The sequence below is a fragment of the Sitophilus oryzae genome, unplaced genomic scaffold (genome assembly GCF_002938485.1).
Source record: "Sitophilus oryzae breed Bouriz unplaced genomic scaffold, Soryzae_2.0 scaffold_813_pilon_pilon, whole genome shotgun sequence".
Taxonomy (NCBI): Eukaryota; Metazoa; Arthropoda; class Insecta; order Coleoptera; family Curculionidae; genus Sitophilus; species Sitophilus oryzae.
The window spans coordinates 2,015,640-2,035,671 of record NW_022147432.1 but is presented as its reverse complement, the minus strand read 5'-3'; the positions used below and the strand labels follow the sequence as shown (position 1 = coordinate 2,035,671).

The window sequence follows — 20,032 nt, the reverse complement described above, 5'->3', positions numbered from 1 at the left end:
CTTCGATTATGTTCAAAAGCGCCACCGTGTGACAAATCACTAAAGCTTCCACACGAGAGTTCTTAAAACTATAATATTCTTAGATTTGATTTCAGGACAGTTCTTGTATTTGTAATAATTTTCTTAACGAAGGAAAATATTTATTTTTTATTTATTTATTAATATCTCTGAAACTATCGAAATATATTTACTCATATCTTAGGATTATGTAAAGTGATCTGAAAATATCAAAAATGCAATAATATACAAGGTGTTTCATTAAAAAAATCATCTCGATTCACTCACATTTTTTTGAGCCACCCTGTAGAAGTTAAAATATTTTCCAGAAATACATCCTCGTACATACTTTAGGTTTACACTTAAACAAAATTGCCAAGTTTTTTTTTGCTAGAAGCTACAGATTAGAGAAACAAAAGTGAAATTCTAGTGGGACACCTCATGACATCATCACTAATGAGATCAATCTCTTATTAATCTCTAAACTTTACAATATAATCACCTCTCTTAGTGTAACATTATATGCATATCTGGAAGAATTGACTTCAAGAATCAAATTGTCACAAGGCAATTTATCCTCATAACCTCTAGTCAAACTGTCAATAACTTCAGTGAAAAACACTAGAATTAAAAAAAAATAGAACTCATTCTACATACTATGTAAAAAATGTTTTTACATTTAGTATCATCAGGAGGTGGTGAATACGTATGTGACAATTCCTCAGAACTGTCACTTAGTTCATTCTCACTATCATATTCACATTCATATGATTCATCATGTATATGTAACCTGGAAAATTTTTGTGCTAGGATTCTGTCAACATTTAAATCCTCTTCATCTTCACATGCTCTCAATCTATAGGCAAATTCTCCAATTTTATCTTCAGGTTGAGCTAAAACTTCAAAAGATAATAATATACAAAACATTGGATACTTTTACTACAATTTAAAGTTTGTATCGTTGTAAAAATAAAGCCTGTCCAGCGAGAGAAGTGAAAATACTATTTTGACAGATGACATTAAAAATTGACAGGAAAAAAAAATAATAAGTAACTAACTCGCTTTACTGTATATTTTCTCACTGGACAAATAATACTAAAGTAATCGCAAAACAATTTCCGTTGCAGGTGATCAACTTTGAGTGACAAGCGATGGCGAAAGCGCTGCCGGATTGTGATGGATTTATGAGATGAATCTTAATATAAAATTGGGAAACAATATATCTATTATATCATTTTTTAAATATTTTTACGTTTAATTTTAAATTTAATAATTAATTTATTGCAAAATAAAACACTAAATCACCACAACACACCAAAACACTTTTACTTTTACACTGGACGCGCGTTTCGCTAACCATGTTAGCATCATCAGCAGATGATTAAACTAAACTACCGTTTCGTCTAACTGGCCTGGGTCAACCAGGCGGGTTGGACGATCCGCTGAGAGTGGGTCTTAGCGGAGCAGAAGCACGGAGGTACCTCCGACTGCTCCACGCAGGACTTGCTCCAGAGGAAGCAAAAGAGAAAGTACTCCTCCAAAAAGGGGAGGATCAATCCAAAAAGGGAAGGATTCAAATCCAAGGAGGCAATAGAGAAAGAGGGATACATTCTTTATTATAGATTCGGGACAACACCGGTATCAGGTCTAAGAAGAGACCAAGCTAAACAGGTAGAGAAAATGGAGACAGATTCTCCAGCCTCTATCTCACAGGTACCTCAGCCGGAGACAAGCTACTCGACTGTGAAGGGCACGGAGGGTCAAACCCCAACCGTGGAAGGGTGTATATCCTCGGAGAAGGTTGATGGCCACTTCTCGGAGGAGGAACTTCCGTTGTCAGAGGAGGATGAGGAATACCCTATCCCCTCTACAACGGGAGAATCCTCACACACCCCAGTAACCTAAACCAGGTCCTACTCCAGCCCCTCTTCCCACCCCGAACTTATCCTTTCTTCCTCCCCCCCCCCCATGCATGGGATATCCCAAATAAACCTGCACCATGCAAAAGGGTCTTCCGCTACAATAGCAAGACTCTTTGAGAAAAATCATTATGCAATGGTACTAGCCCAGGAACCCTGGATGTTATCAGGGACAAATTAGAGGTTTGTCTGGAAAAAATTCAAAGGTAATATATGATAACAGGCAGGAATTTCCCCGAGCCTGTATTCTTATAAGAAAAGACATAACTACACATGTGTTTCAGAATTTACAACCCGAGATCTTGTTCCTATCATGGTTCAACTTAATATCGAGAATTGCAGTAAAAACATCGTGATTGTCTCTGCTTACTTTCCGGGTGACGGGGAGACACCGCCTCCGGAGGTACGGGAGCTCGTGCGATTCTGCAGCCAACGGCGACTACCTCTGCTATTGGGATTCGACTCCAATACACACAATGAGGTATGGGGAAGCACTAACACTAACACTAGAGGTGAGTGTTTACTTGAATTCCTCTTAGCATACAATCTTGAAGTTCTCAATGTAGGGAACAGCCCCACGTTCGTGACAAAAACGCGGGCAGAAGTATTTAACAATCGGGAGTGCTAGTGTAATCAGTTACGTGAAACACTGGAGGGTCTCAACGGAACCCTCCCTATCAGATCACAGAATCATCGAGTTCATATTAGGAGGAATCACACTCCAAACAGAAACTCGAAGGAATCCAAGAAAAACAGACTGGGACATATATAACTCCAATCTCGTAGACAACCTAAACCGTATAGATGCAAGTAGGGCCAGAAACCATCTGCATCTAGAATGGTACGCAAGGGAAGTCAGCGGTGCAATATTGGATGCATATGAATCTAGTTGCCCCGCAAGTAAAGGCATACAGAAAAGTAACAACAAGCCCTGGTGGAACAAAAAGTTGGCCAAACTTAGATCGGAGGTCCGACGACTTTTTAATAGAGCTAAATCCAGTGGCGAATGGCAGCTCTACAGCGAGAAATTAACTGAGTATAAGAAGGAGATAAGAAGGGCAAAGCAGTCTGACTTTAGATCCTTTTGCGAAAACATCACTTCTACTCCTGATGCAGCTAGATTACACAAAGCTATGGCCAAGAGTGGATCTATCCCCAACATGGCACTTAAGAAATCTGACGGAAACTACACGGAGGGAGAGGAAGAGAGAGCAAATCTCCTACTTTATACACACTTTCCAGGTAGCATACCTATTGATACTCATGTAGCTCCCACTGAACCCCACAATCCTTGCAGGGAAGATTGGGAAGTGGCAAGCTAGTAATAACAGAACAAAAGCTGAAATGGGCGATCGACACCTTTCAGCCCTATAAAGCAGCAGGAGTGGATGGGATCTTTCCTGCCCTTCTAAAGGAGGGTCAGCAAATAGCTACTCACCATCTACTAAGCATTACAAGAAGCAGTCTAGCGATGGGATATATACCAACCACATGGAGAAGAGCAAAAGTAATCTTCATACCCAAAATAGGCAAAACTGACTGGACAAATCCCAAGTCATTTAGGCCTATTTGTCTCACATCGTTCATACTAAAAACGCTGGAGAAAGTAGTTGACAACCATATTGGAGAAAATCATCTAAAGGTTAAACCACTGCATGATAGTCAGCATGCATATAGAACGGGCAGATCCACAGAAACTGCTCTGTACCAATTAACGGAGCTAATACAGACAAGTCTGGATAGCAAAGAAACAGCAATTTGTGCCTTCTTGGATATTGCGGGGGCGTTTGACAATATACCACATAAGGTGGTCAGGCGATCTCTAGAAACAAGAGGGGTGAACAGAACTATTATTCGCTGGTTTTGGGAAATGCTGTCAACACGAACAGCAGAGGCTCAGATGGGCACCAAAACTGTAGCTGTTAAAACAACGCAAGGAACTCCACAAGGTGGAGTAACCTCCCCTTTGCTGTGGAGCTTGGTGGTGGATGAACTACTAGATGAATTAACTCTAGCGGGAATACACTGCATTGGGTATGCAGATGACATAGTCATGATCGCTCGGGGGAAACATGAAGGCACCTTGTGTGATATTATCCAAAGAGGACTCCGTATCACTGAGAGATGGTGTAGGACTGTCGGGCTGAGTATCAACTCAGACAAAACCGCGATAGTGCCATTCACCAGAAGGCGAAGTCTGAAAAACTTGAAAAGAATCCAACTAGATGGAAAGGAAATACTGCCAACACAGGAAGTTAAATACCTGGGAATAACCCTGGACAGTAAACTCCTGTGGAACAGGCATATTAAGAACACTACCAGCAAAGCCATAAAGGCTCTCATGATATGCAGAAGACTGGCCGGAAATAGATGGGGCTGCTCCCCTAACATTTTACGCTGGATGTATACCATGATAGTAAGACCCATGATTACTTATGGAGCAGTTGCCTGGTACACAAAACTAGAGCAACAGACGGCAAGGCTAAACCTATGCAAAGTCCAGAGACTAGCATGCGTTTGCATCACAGGAGCCATGAGAACCTGTCCAACAGCAGCACTGCACATTGTCATTGGTAGATATGCCAATGCGACAATGATTAGAATGGTCACAAACGGAATTAGTACTGGGAGAATTGTCAGATCAGGGGCTTGGAACACCCTCATAAAGGAAATACCACTCCTGCAACTCCCAGTGGACGATATGCCAAGAACGTACAACTTTGAGAAACATCTCAATGTAGTATTGATCAATAAAAAGGATTGGAAGAGCGAAACGCTTGCCCAGCAGTTAAAAGACCATAACTTGGTATACTGATGCTTCCAAAACCAATACGGGAACAGGGATCGGAGTGTTTGGGCCGAGAGCTAAATACTCCGAACCAATGGGCACTTACCCTAGTATCCTACAGGCTATAATCTACGCTATCGAAAGATGCGTACAACTTATCTTTGATAGGAACTATCGGAAACAAGAAATAGCCATCTTGTCTGATAGTCAAGCAGCGTTAAAAGCGATCAACTCAGTATCAATCAATTCGAAATTGGTCAAACAATGCATAGAGAAGCTGAATAAATTAGGCAAAGAAAACAAAGTCCTCCTACTCTGGGTGCCTGCTCACCAAGGGATAGAAGGCAATGAAAAAGCAAATAATCTAGCTAGGAAAGGAGCGAACACTCCACTAACTGGACCAGAACCGTTCTGCTTTCCAAGTGGTAACCAACTCAAGGCGGAACTCAAGAACTTGGAAGTCTAGGTGGTCTGGGTGGTCTAAGACACTCGAAGAAGTTTCTGAGGGCTTATGATCAAGAAAAATCACAGATCTTCCTGGGTTTAAGTAAGAACAATCTTCGGATTGTCACGGGGTTTTTAACAGGACACTGTCTCCTCAATGAACACCTCAGTAGATTGAAACTAAGAAGAAACGGCGAATGCAGATTCTGTGGGGAAGATGGGGAAACACCAGTACACCTCATCACTGAGTGCGCCTAGACAACCATTCGTGCCATGAATTTTGGTACGACTGATATTGGAGATGGAGAACTACCCTCTATAAAACCGTCCCAGATACTGGCTTTTGTCAAAGCCCTGGGACTGTATGATGAGTTATGACTCAAGAAAGGGGGACACAATGGATCTGTAAGGTCGCAGTGATTAACCCCCCTCCCACTCATTCTAAAAAATCATCAGCAGATGATTAAACTAAACTACAATCTACAATTTGAGCGTTTATATACTCGCTCAGTGGGCACCGAGTGGGCGTGGCAAGATATAGCCAACCGAGTCAGAGCTCACCGAGCGTAACAGTTAGATTTCCGCCACTAGAATAGTAGGAACAAAGAACTTGAAGGAAATGGACCGTTGTCTCTGTTCATACTATGTTTACATTTATTAATTCTGATGCTAGAATGAAAATTCTGATGCTAGAAAATATGCATCTAATTGCCTGTAATACAATTTGAGCAGATATATTCCTAATGAATCATATCATAGTCAATCATAGTGTTGAATATAAAATGGCTAGTTTAAATTTCTTAGTTTATAGATTACTTAGTTTTCCACTTACCAACGAAAGATATGAAATAGAAAGAGATTACATTAGGAATGTATTATAGCGAAGTGTAATGGATATTCCCCTTCACTAGTTGATAAAATAATTAGAAAACGTAGGTATTCGTTAATGATTTCTGAAAATTCGACTTTTCAAGTGGAGAAAGATACGTCAAAATATTTTTCAATATCGTCTGTCTGTGTGAGTGTATGAATGTCAATTATAAACTTGTGTATAGTGCTAATAATAAATTACAACAATTATTAGGTAATCCAAAGGATTAAACATTTCCACTAAAAACGTCGGGTATTTATGAAATTTCTTGTAAAGATTGTAATTAGAAATATATTGGGCAAACTAAAAGATCAATATTAACTAGATTTAAAGAACATTTAGCTCAGATAAGATATGGTAGACCGGATAAATCTTGCGTTGCTGAACATATTGTTGATAAAGAACATTGTATAGATCTTAATTTAAAATTAATTAAACAAGTCTCAAATTACAGGCAATTAGATGCATATGAAAGCATCAGAATTAATAAATGTAAAGATAGTATGAACAGAGACAACGGTCCAATTCCTTCAAGTTCTTTGTTCCTACTACTCTAGTGATGGAGATCTAACTGTTACGCTCGGTGGGCTCTGACTCGGTTGGCTAGATCTTGCCACGCCCACTCGGTGCCCACTGAGCGAGTATATAAACGCTCAAATTGTAGATTGTAGTTTAGTCTAATCATCTGCTGATGGTGCTAACATGGTTAGCGTGACGCGGGTCCAGTGTAAAAGTAAAAGTGTTTTGGTGTATTGTGGTGATTTAGTATTTTATTTTGCTGTGTAACACCAAAGGTTCCAGCCCCCAACTGTAATTAATTTATTTATTAACAGTAGTCACTAACACTCACAGTAGTTAATGTTGTTTCTTATAAGAATAAATAAATGCCTTTATATATATTGTCAAAAAATTTTACAATTTGTAGACAAAGGTAAAATAAACAAACAAAGTAAACAAACAAGGTACACAAACAAACAATAATATCGTCAGTCTTATTGTTTAAGATAAATATTTATATAAATGTTTACAATGTCAAAGAATAAAAAAAGTAAAAATAATATTCAAAAATATTTAGTTAGTTATAAAAAATATCAATGGCCTCTAAATAAATTTATTTCGGTGTCATTGGTAAATATATCAATAGCAAACCAGTGTTTACAAGATCAAATTCGATTATCAAAATATAATTCATTCACGGCGTAGAAAGCCTTGTCTAGTAAATAAGAGTTCAATGCTTGAAATGAAGAAAATGATGTTATGGATTTGATTTCAAATGGCAGGTGATTGTGCATTTTTTTCGAGTTGTATAATATTGTACTTTTAACTAACTCTGAGCGTGGGGTAGGTAAATAAAGATCTTGCTCCGCGTTCCTGAGTGGATAAGTGTGAGATCGCCTTTCTTGAGAAGCTGATACATGCTTACGTATTAGGCAAACGGATTCAAATATAAATAAGAAAGGAAGTGTTAATATTTTTAATTTTTTAAGAAAGTCCTGGCAATGAGTTCTGCTGTTTAGCCCCAGTGAATATCGAACAGCTCTCTTCTGGAGCTTGAAAATGCGGTCAAATTGAGTCGCACAACACGTACCCCAGAATGGAAGGGCATACCTGAGGTGCGACTCAAAAAGTGCATAATAAACAGTTCTAGCCACTGACAAGTTAAGCTCCTTAGAAACAGATCTTAACGCAAAACAGGCAGAGCTCAATTTTTTCGACAAACTTTCGATATGCATGACCCATTTCAGGGAATTGTCCACAATACGCCATAAAAACCTTACAGATTTTACGACGTCAATGGTGGTGTTGTTAAGTACAAAAGGCTGCAGCGAGTTTTTATACGACAAAGCTTTAGTTTTAAAAATGTTGAGACTCAGGAGGTTCGAATCGCACCAAGATTTAATGGTGATTAAGTAATTTGATATAACCCTATGAAGTGCCGTGACGTCCTTGTTGCTCCAAGTGAAGCTAGTGTCGGCGGCAAAAAGACATATTTTGCCACTGATGTTTACAATGTCGTTAATAAAAAGAAGAAACAAAATGGGACCTAGCACTGAGCCTTGTGGTACTCCACATTCTATTGGCTTGCTAGAAGACAACGTGGTATCCACCCTCACAAGTTGACTTCTGTAGCTCAGATACGACTTAAACCATTCGAGAGATATTCCCCTGAACCCATAGAGCTGCAGTTTAGTAGTCGAACGCCTTAGAAAAATCACAGAAAATTGTTGCTGTAGAATGATGGTTATTTAGGCTGGAGTAAACTTTATTAAGGAGGGAAAACATTTTGTGGACTTGTTGCTTAGAAATCCAAACTGATGTTCAGTAAGTATTTTGTACTTAAACAGAAAAGATACAAGCCTTCCTTTAACCAACCTTTCTATGATCTTAGATAGCGTTGGAAGGAGTGCAATTGGGCGATAGTTAGAAGCTTCATCTTTGTCTCCTCCTTTATGCAGAGGAATGATTATTGCCGTCTTAAGACATTTTGGAAAAATACCATTTTGGAATGACATGTTTATTAAAGTTGTTAGGTGATTCAGAGTACTTTCTGGCAGATTCGAAAACATTTTTAAAGTTAGCCCATCGGTTCCAGAATTGATGGTATTGATGATATTAATTGTACTGCGAAGCTCCTCTAAAACTACGGGCGAAAAAAAGAAACTGTGTAAGTTTACATTATCATTAGAGAGATATGAAAGTGGATCATGAGAAGGACATATGGTATTAATTAAGTTTCTCGCTACATTTACAAAGTAATCGTTAAGGTTTTCAGGTGAGGTAGAGATATTGCTAGATGAAGAAGCTTTGTTTCTCAATTCATTCACAATAGACCCTGTTTCTTTAGCAACATTACCAGAATTGACTATTCTCCTATTATAATAAAGGGCCTTAGCGGCTCTTATAGTCTTATGATAAATTTTTCTGTAACTGTGGAAGAAGACACTGTCTGAGAATTTTTTTAAGTGAGATAATGAACGCATGTTTTTAGAAGATATGCGTAGACCTTTAATGGTCCAAGGCTTATTATGCTTAATTTTGATAGGCCTAAGAGGAAAGGGTTTGAACGCTAGACTGGTTAATGTTTTTACGAAAATAGAAAATTCGGTGTCGACATCATAAGAGAGAGTATCCCAGTTGGTTGTTTTACATAAGTAATAATTTACGAGGGGCATTTTTGATTTTGGACTTTATCGAAAATTCAGTTAAAACGGTTTCATGATCAGAAAGACCCGAGCTAAAGACGTTGCAGGGGATGGAGTTAGGATCAAAAGATGACACAACATAGTCTATGCTACTAGAACTGGTATTGGATATTCTGGTAGGTGAGCCTACATGCATGGTTATTCCAAAAGAATCAAAAATGGACTGAAGAAACTCCTGAGCAGCACATACACTAAGAAAGTCAATATTAAGATCACCACACAAAATTAGTTTGCTTTTCAAGGGCAGGGACTCAAGCAAGCTTAGTAGATTATAACAGAATAATTGCACGTCAGAGTCAGGTGTTCTATAAATACAAATAATGTAAAGGTCACTTGATGCTGGTACTAGTGTGTCCTTCAAAACACACACTGGATGGTTGGTCGTGAAGACAGGCAAGGAATAGCCTAAGAGATTTCAAAATGGAGGGGTCCCTCAACCTGGCCAACACGTAACGTCCATTTACCGCATCTGAGTCCTGAGACAGCCGTACTATAGGTGGAGTCATCGGGTCCATAACTATCAAACCATCTCTCTTCATACTTCCCTGCACAATTATTTCTGGATTTTCCATCGCTAGGGACTTGCAAGCAGCTATAGCCTCCCTGTCAGAACCAATCTTAATACTTCTTACCTCCCTTGGCATAGTTGCCAGTGTTGGGTCAAGTAGGTGACGTAGCTTGCGGTTCTCAATGATGTTTATTTTGAGATTTAGAGCAGGTTCAGCCGAAGAAGTTAACGAAGTTTGGTTTAAGGATGTTGAGGTTGAATCTATTATGGTTCCCGGCGGCCACATATTTATGTCCTTAAGCTGCACTAAGTGACACCTCTTTTGCACTCCAATTTTGGAATCGGAATGGGAACTGTCCTTATTTTTCAGCATTGGAAAGCATCTGATGAAATCGGTGGTTCCTAGTTTTTCTTTAACATAGTGCGCAAGTTGATTCGCTGTGTAAGGAGGTGGAATTCTGGACACCACCACATAATTCCAGTCTTCTCTTATGGCGGCCTTAGGAGGTTGCGATGACACTATTTCGGGTGAAACTATTTTTTTTTGGCGAATCTATAAAAGCTGTACTATTTTGGTGATCTATAGGGCCCGTCTGCGTTGAAATGGACTTTTCCGCTGCATATTATGATTTATACATGTCTTATCCTTTGTAACAAGCTTTTCCAATGTGAGCGACATTTGTTTAACGCTCTGCCTAAGGTCAGCCATTTCCCTCGCCATTTCTTCCTTAGATGGGTCATGAAGATGTCTTGCTTTATTTCATTTATTGACTTAAATAAGGATTCTTATGTGGTATCTGATATCCTGGATATGTCATCAATTTTCTTGAGTAAAATTTTCCACTTGGAATCGTGGTCACTCAGCATACATTTCAGTTATGACTGGAAAAATGTCAATATTTTTTTTAAACAGAATCCTAGTGCTTCGATGATTTCTGGTTGGACCTGGCATTCTTGAAGCTGTGTAATTCTATCATGAACATATTTTAATGTTGGGGAATCGCAGACAGTGCAGAAAAATCTAACATTGTGGTACTTTTGTTGACATAGCACCTTTGTTGTTGCCTTATCCAGTCCTGTACAGGTCATACAAAAACTTCTTCGACACTCTCCACTACAGCGAACTTTATAACTGTCCTTTTGGATTTTTTGACAAGAATCGCACTTAAATTCAGCCATAATAATATAAATGATTGATAATCTTAATAAAAGTCGATGACAGCTGAATAAAATTCGGAAGTATAAACAAGCTAAAACTCACGCACAGCGGAAACAAGTACGCCGAAAAATTATCAATTAATGTTGCAAAAAACTAACACAAGTAAACAAAGTCAAGTTTAAACGAACAGTGAACTTTGAGTTGATTTCGGGCCAGGAACAAAAACAAATCAAAAACTAGTCAAATCGAAACAAAACAAACGTTCAATAACCGGCAGACAAAACGCACGAACGGTAACACAACCTTCTCGTACGACTGCTAAACTGTTATAGTAAACGAATGTTTGGGAGTGACATCCCTTGACGAAGTTAGAATCGACACGCGCGCTATGATTTTTACATTAAAAACGTAAATTTTTACCGCAGACGTAGGTTTTTAAAAGCCCGGTCTAATCATCTGCCTACGCTCCTCCTACCTATTCTAAAATGTTAGCGTGATTGACAAAGACGATACTATATCGCGTTTCTTTGATTTGTTTTTGTGCGTCAGTCCATTGGTGTGCCGGCAGTGCGACCAATGGGGCATTCCAGTTTATATTTATAACCAAATATATTATGTTTTGACAAGACTTTGACAGTTAAAACAACAAATTAAAACAGATTATATATTGATTATTATATGACTTGAAACACCACGGCACTGGAATTAAGTTTTATGCGACCTTGAACAGATTAGTTCACATGGTAGCGACCGATGAATCACTCCCAAACATTCGTGGCGTTTACTATACTGAATACAGACTCTGGGAAATTCTACAAGATACAAGCTCTTTGCTTCGACTGTTTAAATTCTTCGGCATATTTTCATCACACAATTTCAAGAAATGCAATACAAAAACTCGAAAATTTAGTTCTTAAAAAAACCGTTTGTGCTTAAAAGTACAATTTTTAAAAAAGGTCTATGAAAATCACCAAAAAACGAGAATTACTCCCAAAGATTCAACAACAACATAATATTATATAAAATAATGACTGACTTTATGATAATTGTCAAATAATAAAAGACAACCTTGCTGATCAAGGCGCAATGTGCCCAACGATAATAAAAATCGCTTTAAACTAATTTTTGCAGCTTCAGTCTAAATAAAATATCTGTTACAATCATTTGCTCTATAAAGTAAAATGAAGAGCTACTCGGCATCTTAAATTATACAACAAATTTAAACATTTTTGCCAAAATTTCATTTAGTCAGGTTTACAGATTTTAGTGTCAATTTCGATATGCTTGATGACGTGTATCGAAAAATGTTTTGCGATTACCGTATATATTTGTTACCATCTTCTGATGGACGATTTTGAACTAGCGTGTTTTCCACAAAAACATTCTCATCAATAATAACTCCTTGTCCCAAAATTGACCCCACTGTTATTTTCGCTCCTTTTTTAATGACACAACCTGGACCAATAACGCTTAGAGAAATATCAACGTCATCTTCAATATGAACATTATCAAAAATAAATGCATCTTGAATTTTTACTCCTTCCCCTATCGTTACATTTGAACCGATAACACTTCTGTACATAGTTGAGTTTAAGCCCATTACACTGCTCAGAGAATATATAGAATCTTCTGGTATCACCCTGTTTCTAGAAAAAAATTAGATATAATTTATGTTTATCAAATGTATTATACTTTTACCTTTTAGTTGGAGGAACTATAGGGTAAACCCACTTATTTTTCAGTTCTAAACTAAAAAAAGAAATATTTTTTTTCATCTTTGCTATACCGATCTGGTCATTGAAACTGCGTGGTCTGGATTGTAACGTGTAAGACAGTGATGTAGACAGCTTAATGGAAAATCAAATGTATTAAAAAGAGAAAAAAGTTGGGTTGATACATTTCTTCTACGCGGTATTGCCAGATTTTGCATCAAAATTTCGAACCGCACAAATAGGAGTTTACGAAAAATGTTGCATCTAGGGTTGGAACTTTATTTTTCACAATTACTCATTTTACTACAGCTGTAATAGATTATATTTAGCTTAGATATATTAGCTTCATTTCAGTATATACATGAAAGTTTTTAAAATAGTTTATTTTTTTCTACACACGTAAAAACCGGCAACACTGTATGCCGCTTTTTATTTTGTCTCTCTGTCTGTCAACCAGTCATTTATATTTATCTCTGTCGCATGCATTAAAATACAGACCACTCAGATGAAGTGATAAGCGCAGGATAGGTTAATTATTTAAGTGTAGTAAAAATTTACAAATAGTTATTTTTTATACAAGACGATAAAATGGTATTTTATCGTCGACCGAAAAGATTAATTCACGAGCGATGAAATGGCGGATTCTATGTAATTTGACAAATAAATAAAGCTGTCTCTTTAGCTGTCAGTTTTGAGTCAATATTTTTTAATTCTCTTTCGTGTCGATTGCTGAATTGTTGAATTGGAGCCAGAAATGGCTCAAAACGAAATAAGTAAATTACCAAGAGATATTCAGGCGGGGCCTACGTGAATTTTATGGCCGCAATATTGGAAAATGTGACGTCACAAGATGAGGGTCATATTCGATTCGGATCCCACCAGATAAGTATTATTTTAGTAACAAATAAAGTACAACTGGAGCTTTCTATAAAAATAATTTATTGAAAAAATAAATTAGAAATAAACAAAAATTATATGCAAATGGTTAAAGGTTAGAAAAATTATTACTTTTAATAAATTATTATAATAAATAATTATAAAATATTAATTATTATTAGTACTATAAATTTATACCTAATCTAATGACGGTTTTTTTTATTATTTTGAAAATGTGAGTAATTTTCTGTTTTTTCTAGAAGAAACTTGTGGCATGTTTGATACAGATGCTTGATCAGAACGATTTTTAGTATAGTTGTTCAGAAAAATATTACTCAAAACACGAGCAATTTTTATAATAATGCTTTTAAAAGGCTTGTTACATGAATTACAGATCTCTGGATAATTTTCCATGAAATTTTCCGCCTTGACTAAAGCCAACTTTTTAAGAATTTTTTGCTGGGAAAATGAAGTTAAAAATTCATGCTCATAGTCTGATGATATGAGCATACAAAATATTTTAAATATGTCAATAACAAACTGAAATACTATTTCTGATTGTGTTTTCAATGCACCTCGGGTAATATTGAGTAAGTATTCACTAACATTTGATACTTTGTCTTTTCAAAATGGACAGTAAATTCTTCGTTTGAAGTTATAACAGTTTTGCATATTTCACATCCACTAGTGTATTTTATTGAATGAGAGCAATATCCTGCTATAAATAATAATGAAGCATATTGCTCACTATTTATTTCTACATTTTCTGAAGAAGCAATGACATCAAAATAATAAATAATAGGGTACATGATTGGATATTTGGCAGAATATTTATTTAAACAGGCACAGAAACAATCATGTACCCTTCCTATTTTGGAATAATTTTTTAATGCTCTCCCCAGGGATTATTTCTTTATTGAACCCTCGATTGAACCTATATAAGCAATTTGTAAAAGAATTTTGAAAAAATCTCTCATATTTATGAGAGAAAGTGGTTTGTATTGTATGAAAAACAGGTATAAAACAACAAACAACTACATACCACAATTTGTAGAGGTTAAGTTTAAAACCTCATCTGATGTAAAAACCACAGATATTCTAAAAAATGTCACAGTTTTTGCTAGCTACACTCAAGGCACAGCACTATTTTCACACCACAAATAATTTGAACGCTGATTTCAACTAGAAAACATATTTTTTTCGATCAAAAATAGAACATAAACCCGGCACAAATTCGGCATTTACATACTAATTTATGTAAACACAACAGCTGATCGCCGAGTGATGACCCTCAGATTGTGACGTCACAGGCGCGGTGCGAAGGGTATCTTGCGGCCATATAATTCACGTAGGCCTCGATTCAGGCTGAGGCGACAAATGCCATATCCAAACTACTTCCATTTAAATCCCGAATAACTTATGAACAGGAATACAAAAATTTTCAAAAATGGAAGCAATTAAAAAACGTGCGAGAAGAAATAAAGTTTTTAACCTATCCTCGCTGTTAAAGTATCATTTAAGGAGGACGCGCACTGAAGGGGTATCGGCGCGAGCGAACGACACGACCGGTCGGAAAGTCGATGGTAGCCGCGCACTGGAGTCGCACAATCGACGGTCGAGAGTACGTCACCAGCATATATTTCAGCAGAGACGAGGAGAAGTTTTCATTACTCTTAGTTTGACCGATTTTAACAAATTTGGTGTCATTCAAAAGGATTTAATTTGATCTTTAAAAACAAAGCTAGATATGAAAAATAGTCAAAACTTCTATTTTTAGTTTTTTAATCTAAATAAGTGTCTTTACAAACATTTATAAAATAATTTTATAAACTATATACATATATATATATATATATATATATATATATATATATATATATATATATATATATATATATATATATATATAGCTTCTATTTTAAGTTTTTAAAATCTTGGTTTTAAGTCAGTAGTAAATAAAACGAAACTTTTGTTTACATTTTGTTTAATGATTGATGATTGATGTTTCGACCAATTTTAATTCAGTCTTCTTCAGAATCTATAATATACACATAAATGATGTTCTACGTTTGTGGTAAGAAAAATTACATAAACACATTGTTAGTGATAAAATAGTATTGTATATTATAGATTCTGAAGAAGACCAAATTAGAATTCGTCGAAACGTCAATCATTAAACAAAATGTAAACAAAAGTTTTGTTTTATTCACTACTGACTTAAAACCAAGATTTTAAAACCTTAAAATATAATAAAAAAGTCAAAGAAAATCATAAAAAGAAAAAATATATAGTTTTTATTTTATAGTACCGTATGATCGAAAAGAAACGGAATCAGCGATGGCCATGAAATGAAGGTCGGTGTCATTTTATATGTAAATTTATATGGGAAATGTCATCAATCGTCATTTCCCATCCAACTGGACGCCGTTTTTTATCATACGGTAGATACATAGATAAACGAAACAAGTTTAGATTGGAAAGTGCCCATGAGGACAATGTAAATACTATTTGGCGCTATTCTTGCAACGGTCGCGACCCAAAACTTTTGAAAATTTCGGAGCGGTTCGGCTTTTCCGGTATTATATCGCCAAATATTGTTTATTCAAATTTATTATTATTTTCGTTTAATTTTATAAATAAAATACGGTGTGTTTCATACAAGAAACTTTATTTTATATAAGGACGCATGTATGAAATACCTAGGAAACATTGGAAACCGACGTTATGCCACGATCCACGATGGTTCTTGCAGTTCACAGTTTACAGCACAGCTTTTTTTTAAGTTTTTAATGCCACTTTTTCACAATTATCACCGGTTGGAGTAAATAAAACTTGAATTAAACTCACAAGATAGCAATAATTACTTTGAAAATGGACGCTATAAACACTTTTCGGAATTTCTTTAATGAGAGTGGTTTAGATTTTGAAAAATTATTATGATTTTTGAAGATTCTGACTTTGACAAGAGAAAATTATTTCTATTTTTGTTTGCCGTTGTTCTTAGCGACCGCTATAGCAGCGCCAGATCGCGTATAACGGTCGCGACCCAAAATAATTTCGCGTACCAAAATTTTTACGGGCTTTCCAATCTAAACTTATTGCATTTATCTATGGGTAGATATATGTACAAATATTTTATTCAAACATAAATATTATTTTCTCTATTTGTACCTTGTACGGAGCGATCAACATAATAACATTATTTATCAGCTGTTATTACTAACGTCAAAACAAACCAAAAATTAAATAATATAATAATAAGTTTTTTGACGATATTTATATTAGATTTCCGTAATAATGTGAGATAATCAAAACGAGATGAGAAATAAAGGGGTTTAATCGGAAGGTTTTCTAATTCAGTTATTGAATAAGTGTATTAAACAATATGGGTTACGTGCTTGTAAGAAATTTTTATAAAAAACCGCATATTAAGTATGATATGGTCTCGTACACTTTCGATTAATAATTCATCGATAATGTTTAATGTAAAACCGCTCCACTAAAAACAGTCGCTTGGCGTAGACTATTCGTCCCCCTCCTATGCATTCTCTGATTTCGCCTGATGGCGCCGGGTACCGCGAATGGCGCCGGTAGCTCGAAGCGCACCGATCTAATGCGGTGCGCGGGCCTACATTTATTTCAACGTAAACTGAAAATTACGTGCCGCTCGCTCCCGCCGATACCCCTTCAGTGCGCGCGGAGCTTTAATCTACCCTTGCGGTTAAAGTACTATTTTATCTACTATTTTTGATAGATATAAGGCAATTTTAACAGTTGCTATGGAAAAAAACAATTTTTAGGACAACCAAAAATTCCCTCAACAGATAAAAACTAATAAAAAGCTTTCAAGACATTATACATAAATATTGAATATTATTTTTACCTTATGGCTTGGTACATTCTCCAGTTATTTATAGCACTGCCATAATCGCTCCCTTTCAAAATATGACAATAAATTGTACTCCCCAAGATTTCCTCATTTATAAGCAATCCTTTAATAAAGTCATCCTTTGTTTGAAAATCAAAATTATCTGAAAATAGTGGCAACACTGACGACGAACAAATAGCTATGTGGGTATCTCTAAGGTTATGTTGAATTGAAACAGAAGAATTTTCAAGGAATATTTCCTGAAACAATATATTATATCCCTTTATATAGGGCGATTCACAGCAATGACACGTTAGAGGTTTATGGAGAACCAGTGAACCAGAGATTTTTACATAAAGACACCTGCTTCATCTATCTAAAGCCAGACGCTCATGACTCCTGTACTTATTGTATTATTTTTGAATTGTTATATACTTACTATAGGAAATACAGCTTTCTTATCTCTGGACTTTTGTATTTTTTTATGAAATAAAACTCTGTTTTTATTATTATAAGCTACCAAACTTTCATCTTGAGGACAAAGACTCCTATGACCAAGGGCAGATTCTTGAAAGACTAATGTTATAGCAGCACCCTTGTCATTTTGTAAAATTTCACTATAAAATGTTTTATAATACTTATGCCCACTTGCACCATTTGTAAAAACTTTGTATAAAGGCTAAACAGTGATTAACTATGAGAAGATATTTATAGTTAATCACTGTTTACCCTTTAAACAAAGTTTATACAAACCGTGCAAGTGGGCATTATTTTTATAAAAGTTAAAAGAAATATCTACCTGTGTTTCTTCAGCAAAGGCAATAAATTAATATTTGAGATAACACCGGGTTCTAAGAGAACAAAGTCGCCTCGTATGAGTCCTTTTGCATCTAAATCCCTCAGACAATCACCAAATGACCGACAACTCTCTGACACAATTATTTGCACTTTCATTGTTAAAGTCCAACCAACTGCTTCATCGATACACTTCCTAATAGGCATTTAGTGAGAATGTATTATGTTAAAACAAATATAAAGCTTTACAGGGTATATTTACCTAATATACGACTTAACCTCATTAACATGATTACAGCAAAAGAGAAATACTTCTTCAACTCCTCCCAGGGATAAAAACTCTAAAGTATAGTCAATAAGAGGTTTGTTAACTACTGGAAATAAACACTAAAATAAAAAAATAACATAACAAAATATTATCAAACCCAGAAAACATTCTATTAAAAATAAAAAACGAAAAAAACGTTTAAAATATGTTATATGAAACAGGTAACTCATACCCTCTCATACTAACCAATGGCAAATTATTTGATATGGGCACAAACTCATCTTCAAATGTATCAGCAACAAGAATTGCTTGAACAACATTTTCTTTAGTTACGGACTGTTTTAATTTGGACATTTTCTTCTCGAATTAAAATATAATTCAAGTTTCGGTAATCCTCCACACTTCCTCCACATAAATATTTTTTTCTTAGATTTTTTTCAAGAAAGTTAGGTTAGAAAAAATTGACAGGATAGAATGAAGTTAGCCACGGAACACTTTTTAAAAATCTGTTTAATTATTACCGAAGAGCCACAGAATAGATATCAACCAGAAACCTAACTGGAGCTGAAATCCGTGACGTTTCACGAATTGGGCCGCCATTTAATAGCGGTAGAACACAGAGACGTATTTAATAAATTTCCGTTGAATGTATACAGAGTTGTATTTATTTTTTTGTTGTAAATTGAAAAGTATAGAATTAATTAATATCATTCGACAGTTAATAAAACTAACTGCTTAAAATTTAATAGGTGAGTTTGTTAAAGTTAAAAGTAAAGGCTAATTTGTTTAAGATGCTGTAACATTGGTTTAGTGCAAATGTCCCAACATATTTTATGGAGTAATATTTTTAATGTAATACTTATTGCCAGCGATAAAAAACACTGCCTGAGTAAACCATTAGAGATATCGCGGTATAAAAATAGTTTATATTTTTAAAACGATTTTATTTAACTTTAACATAATTTGTTTTTGCAAAATCTGGCAGCAGTTTTATCGATCACTTCTATTATCCCAATTTTTCTGAAATGTTGCACACGTATTGAGTTCCGGTGACACTTTTATAATATTTTTGAAGAAAAAAAATCAAATTAGCGGATCCAATATGGCGGATTTTTTAATATAGAAGAGAATTTGCTTGAAATTTAAACTTTGGGTTCTTTTTAAGGACACTTGGAGATACTTACGCTTCAATTGGCACGTTTTAAAACAATCCTGTAGATAGGGTAAGGTGTTGTCATTTAAGTTCAACGAATAAATAAACAAGCTAACATCAGAATACTTAGGTATTCTATTTCTAATCGTGCCATATAATTGTTTGTTTTTTAATTGGCTGTTTTAAAATTAAGGTTTAATTCTTTTTAATGTATATATCACATTTCTAGCAGATATAAATTAGTTACATATTTTAGGGGAAAACTAGTACATGGATGTTTGAAATTAACTTTGTTTGCATATTTATTATTTCTTTTATTAAAATGTCTTGTCCCATATTCTTTATAATATTTACTAAAAACAAGTTTCTAATAAGAAGACTAAATTTATGTGACTTTGGAGATTGCCAAAATATCTAAATTTTCTTTTCACTCATCTTTAATTATTTTCATAGGGCAGTAAAGGCACAGGC

The 20,032-nt window shown here is 35.5% G+C and overlaps 1 protein-coding gene across 7 annotated transcripts in view; it reads right to left on the bottom strand.

The window, feature by feature from the left end:
* LOC115889312 (translation initiation factor eIF-2B subunit epsilon) overlaps positions 1-18,882 on the bottom strand; it is a 29,759-nt gene extending 10,877 nt beyond the window's left edge. The window contains exons 1-9 of one of the 7 annotated variants that reach the window (XM_030909271.1): positions 18,655-18,882; positions 18,403-18,527; positions 18,145-18,336; positions 17,785-17,962; positions 17,361-17,611; positions 12,588-12,638; positions 12,225-12,535; positions 675-890; positions 500-618 (exon numbers count right to left, since the gene is read on the bottom strand). In XM_030909271.1, coding sequence (XP_030765131.1) covers positions 500-618; positions 675-890; positions 12,225-12,535; positions 12,588-12,638; positions 17,361-17,611; positions 17,785-17,962; positions 18,145-18,336; positions 18,403-18,527; positions 18,655-18,762 — 1,551 coding nt within the window. In that variant the 5' untranslated portion in view covers positions 18,763-18,882. Of the gene's footprint in view, positions 1-499; positions 619-674; positions 897-12,224; positions 12,536-12,587; positions 12,639-17,360; positions 17,612-17,784; positions 17,963-18,144; positions 18,337-18,402; positions 18,528-18,654 lie in introns of all 7 variants that reach the window. The other 6 variants (XM_030909273.1, XM_030909275.1, XM_030909269.1 and 3 more) reach the window with 6 other exon arrangements.
* Positions 18,883-20,032: the final 1,150 nt, after the last annotated feature.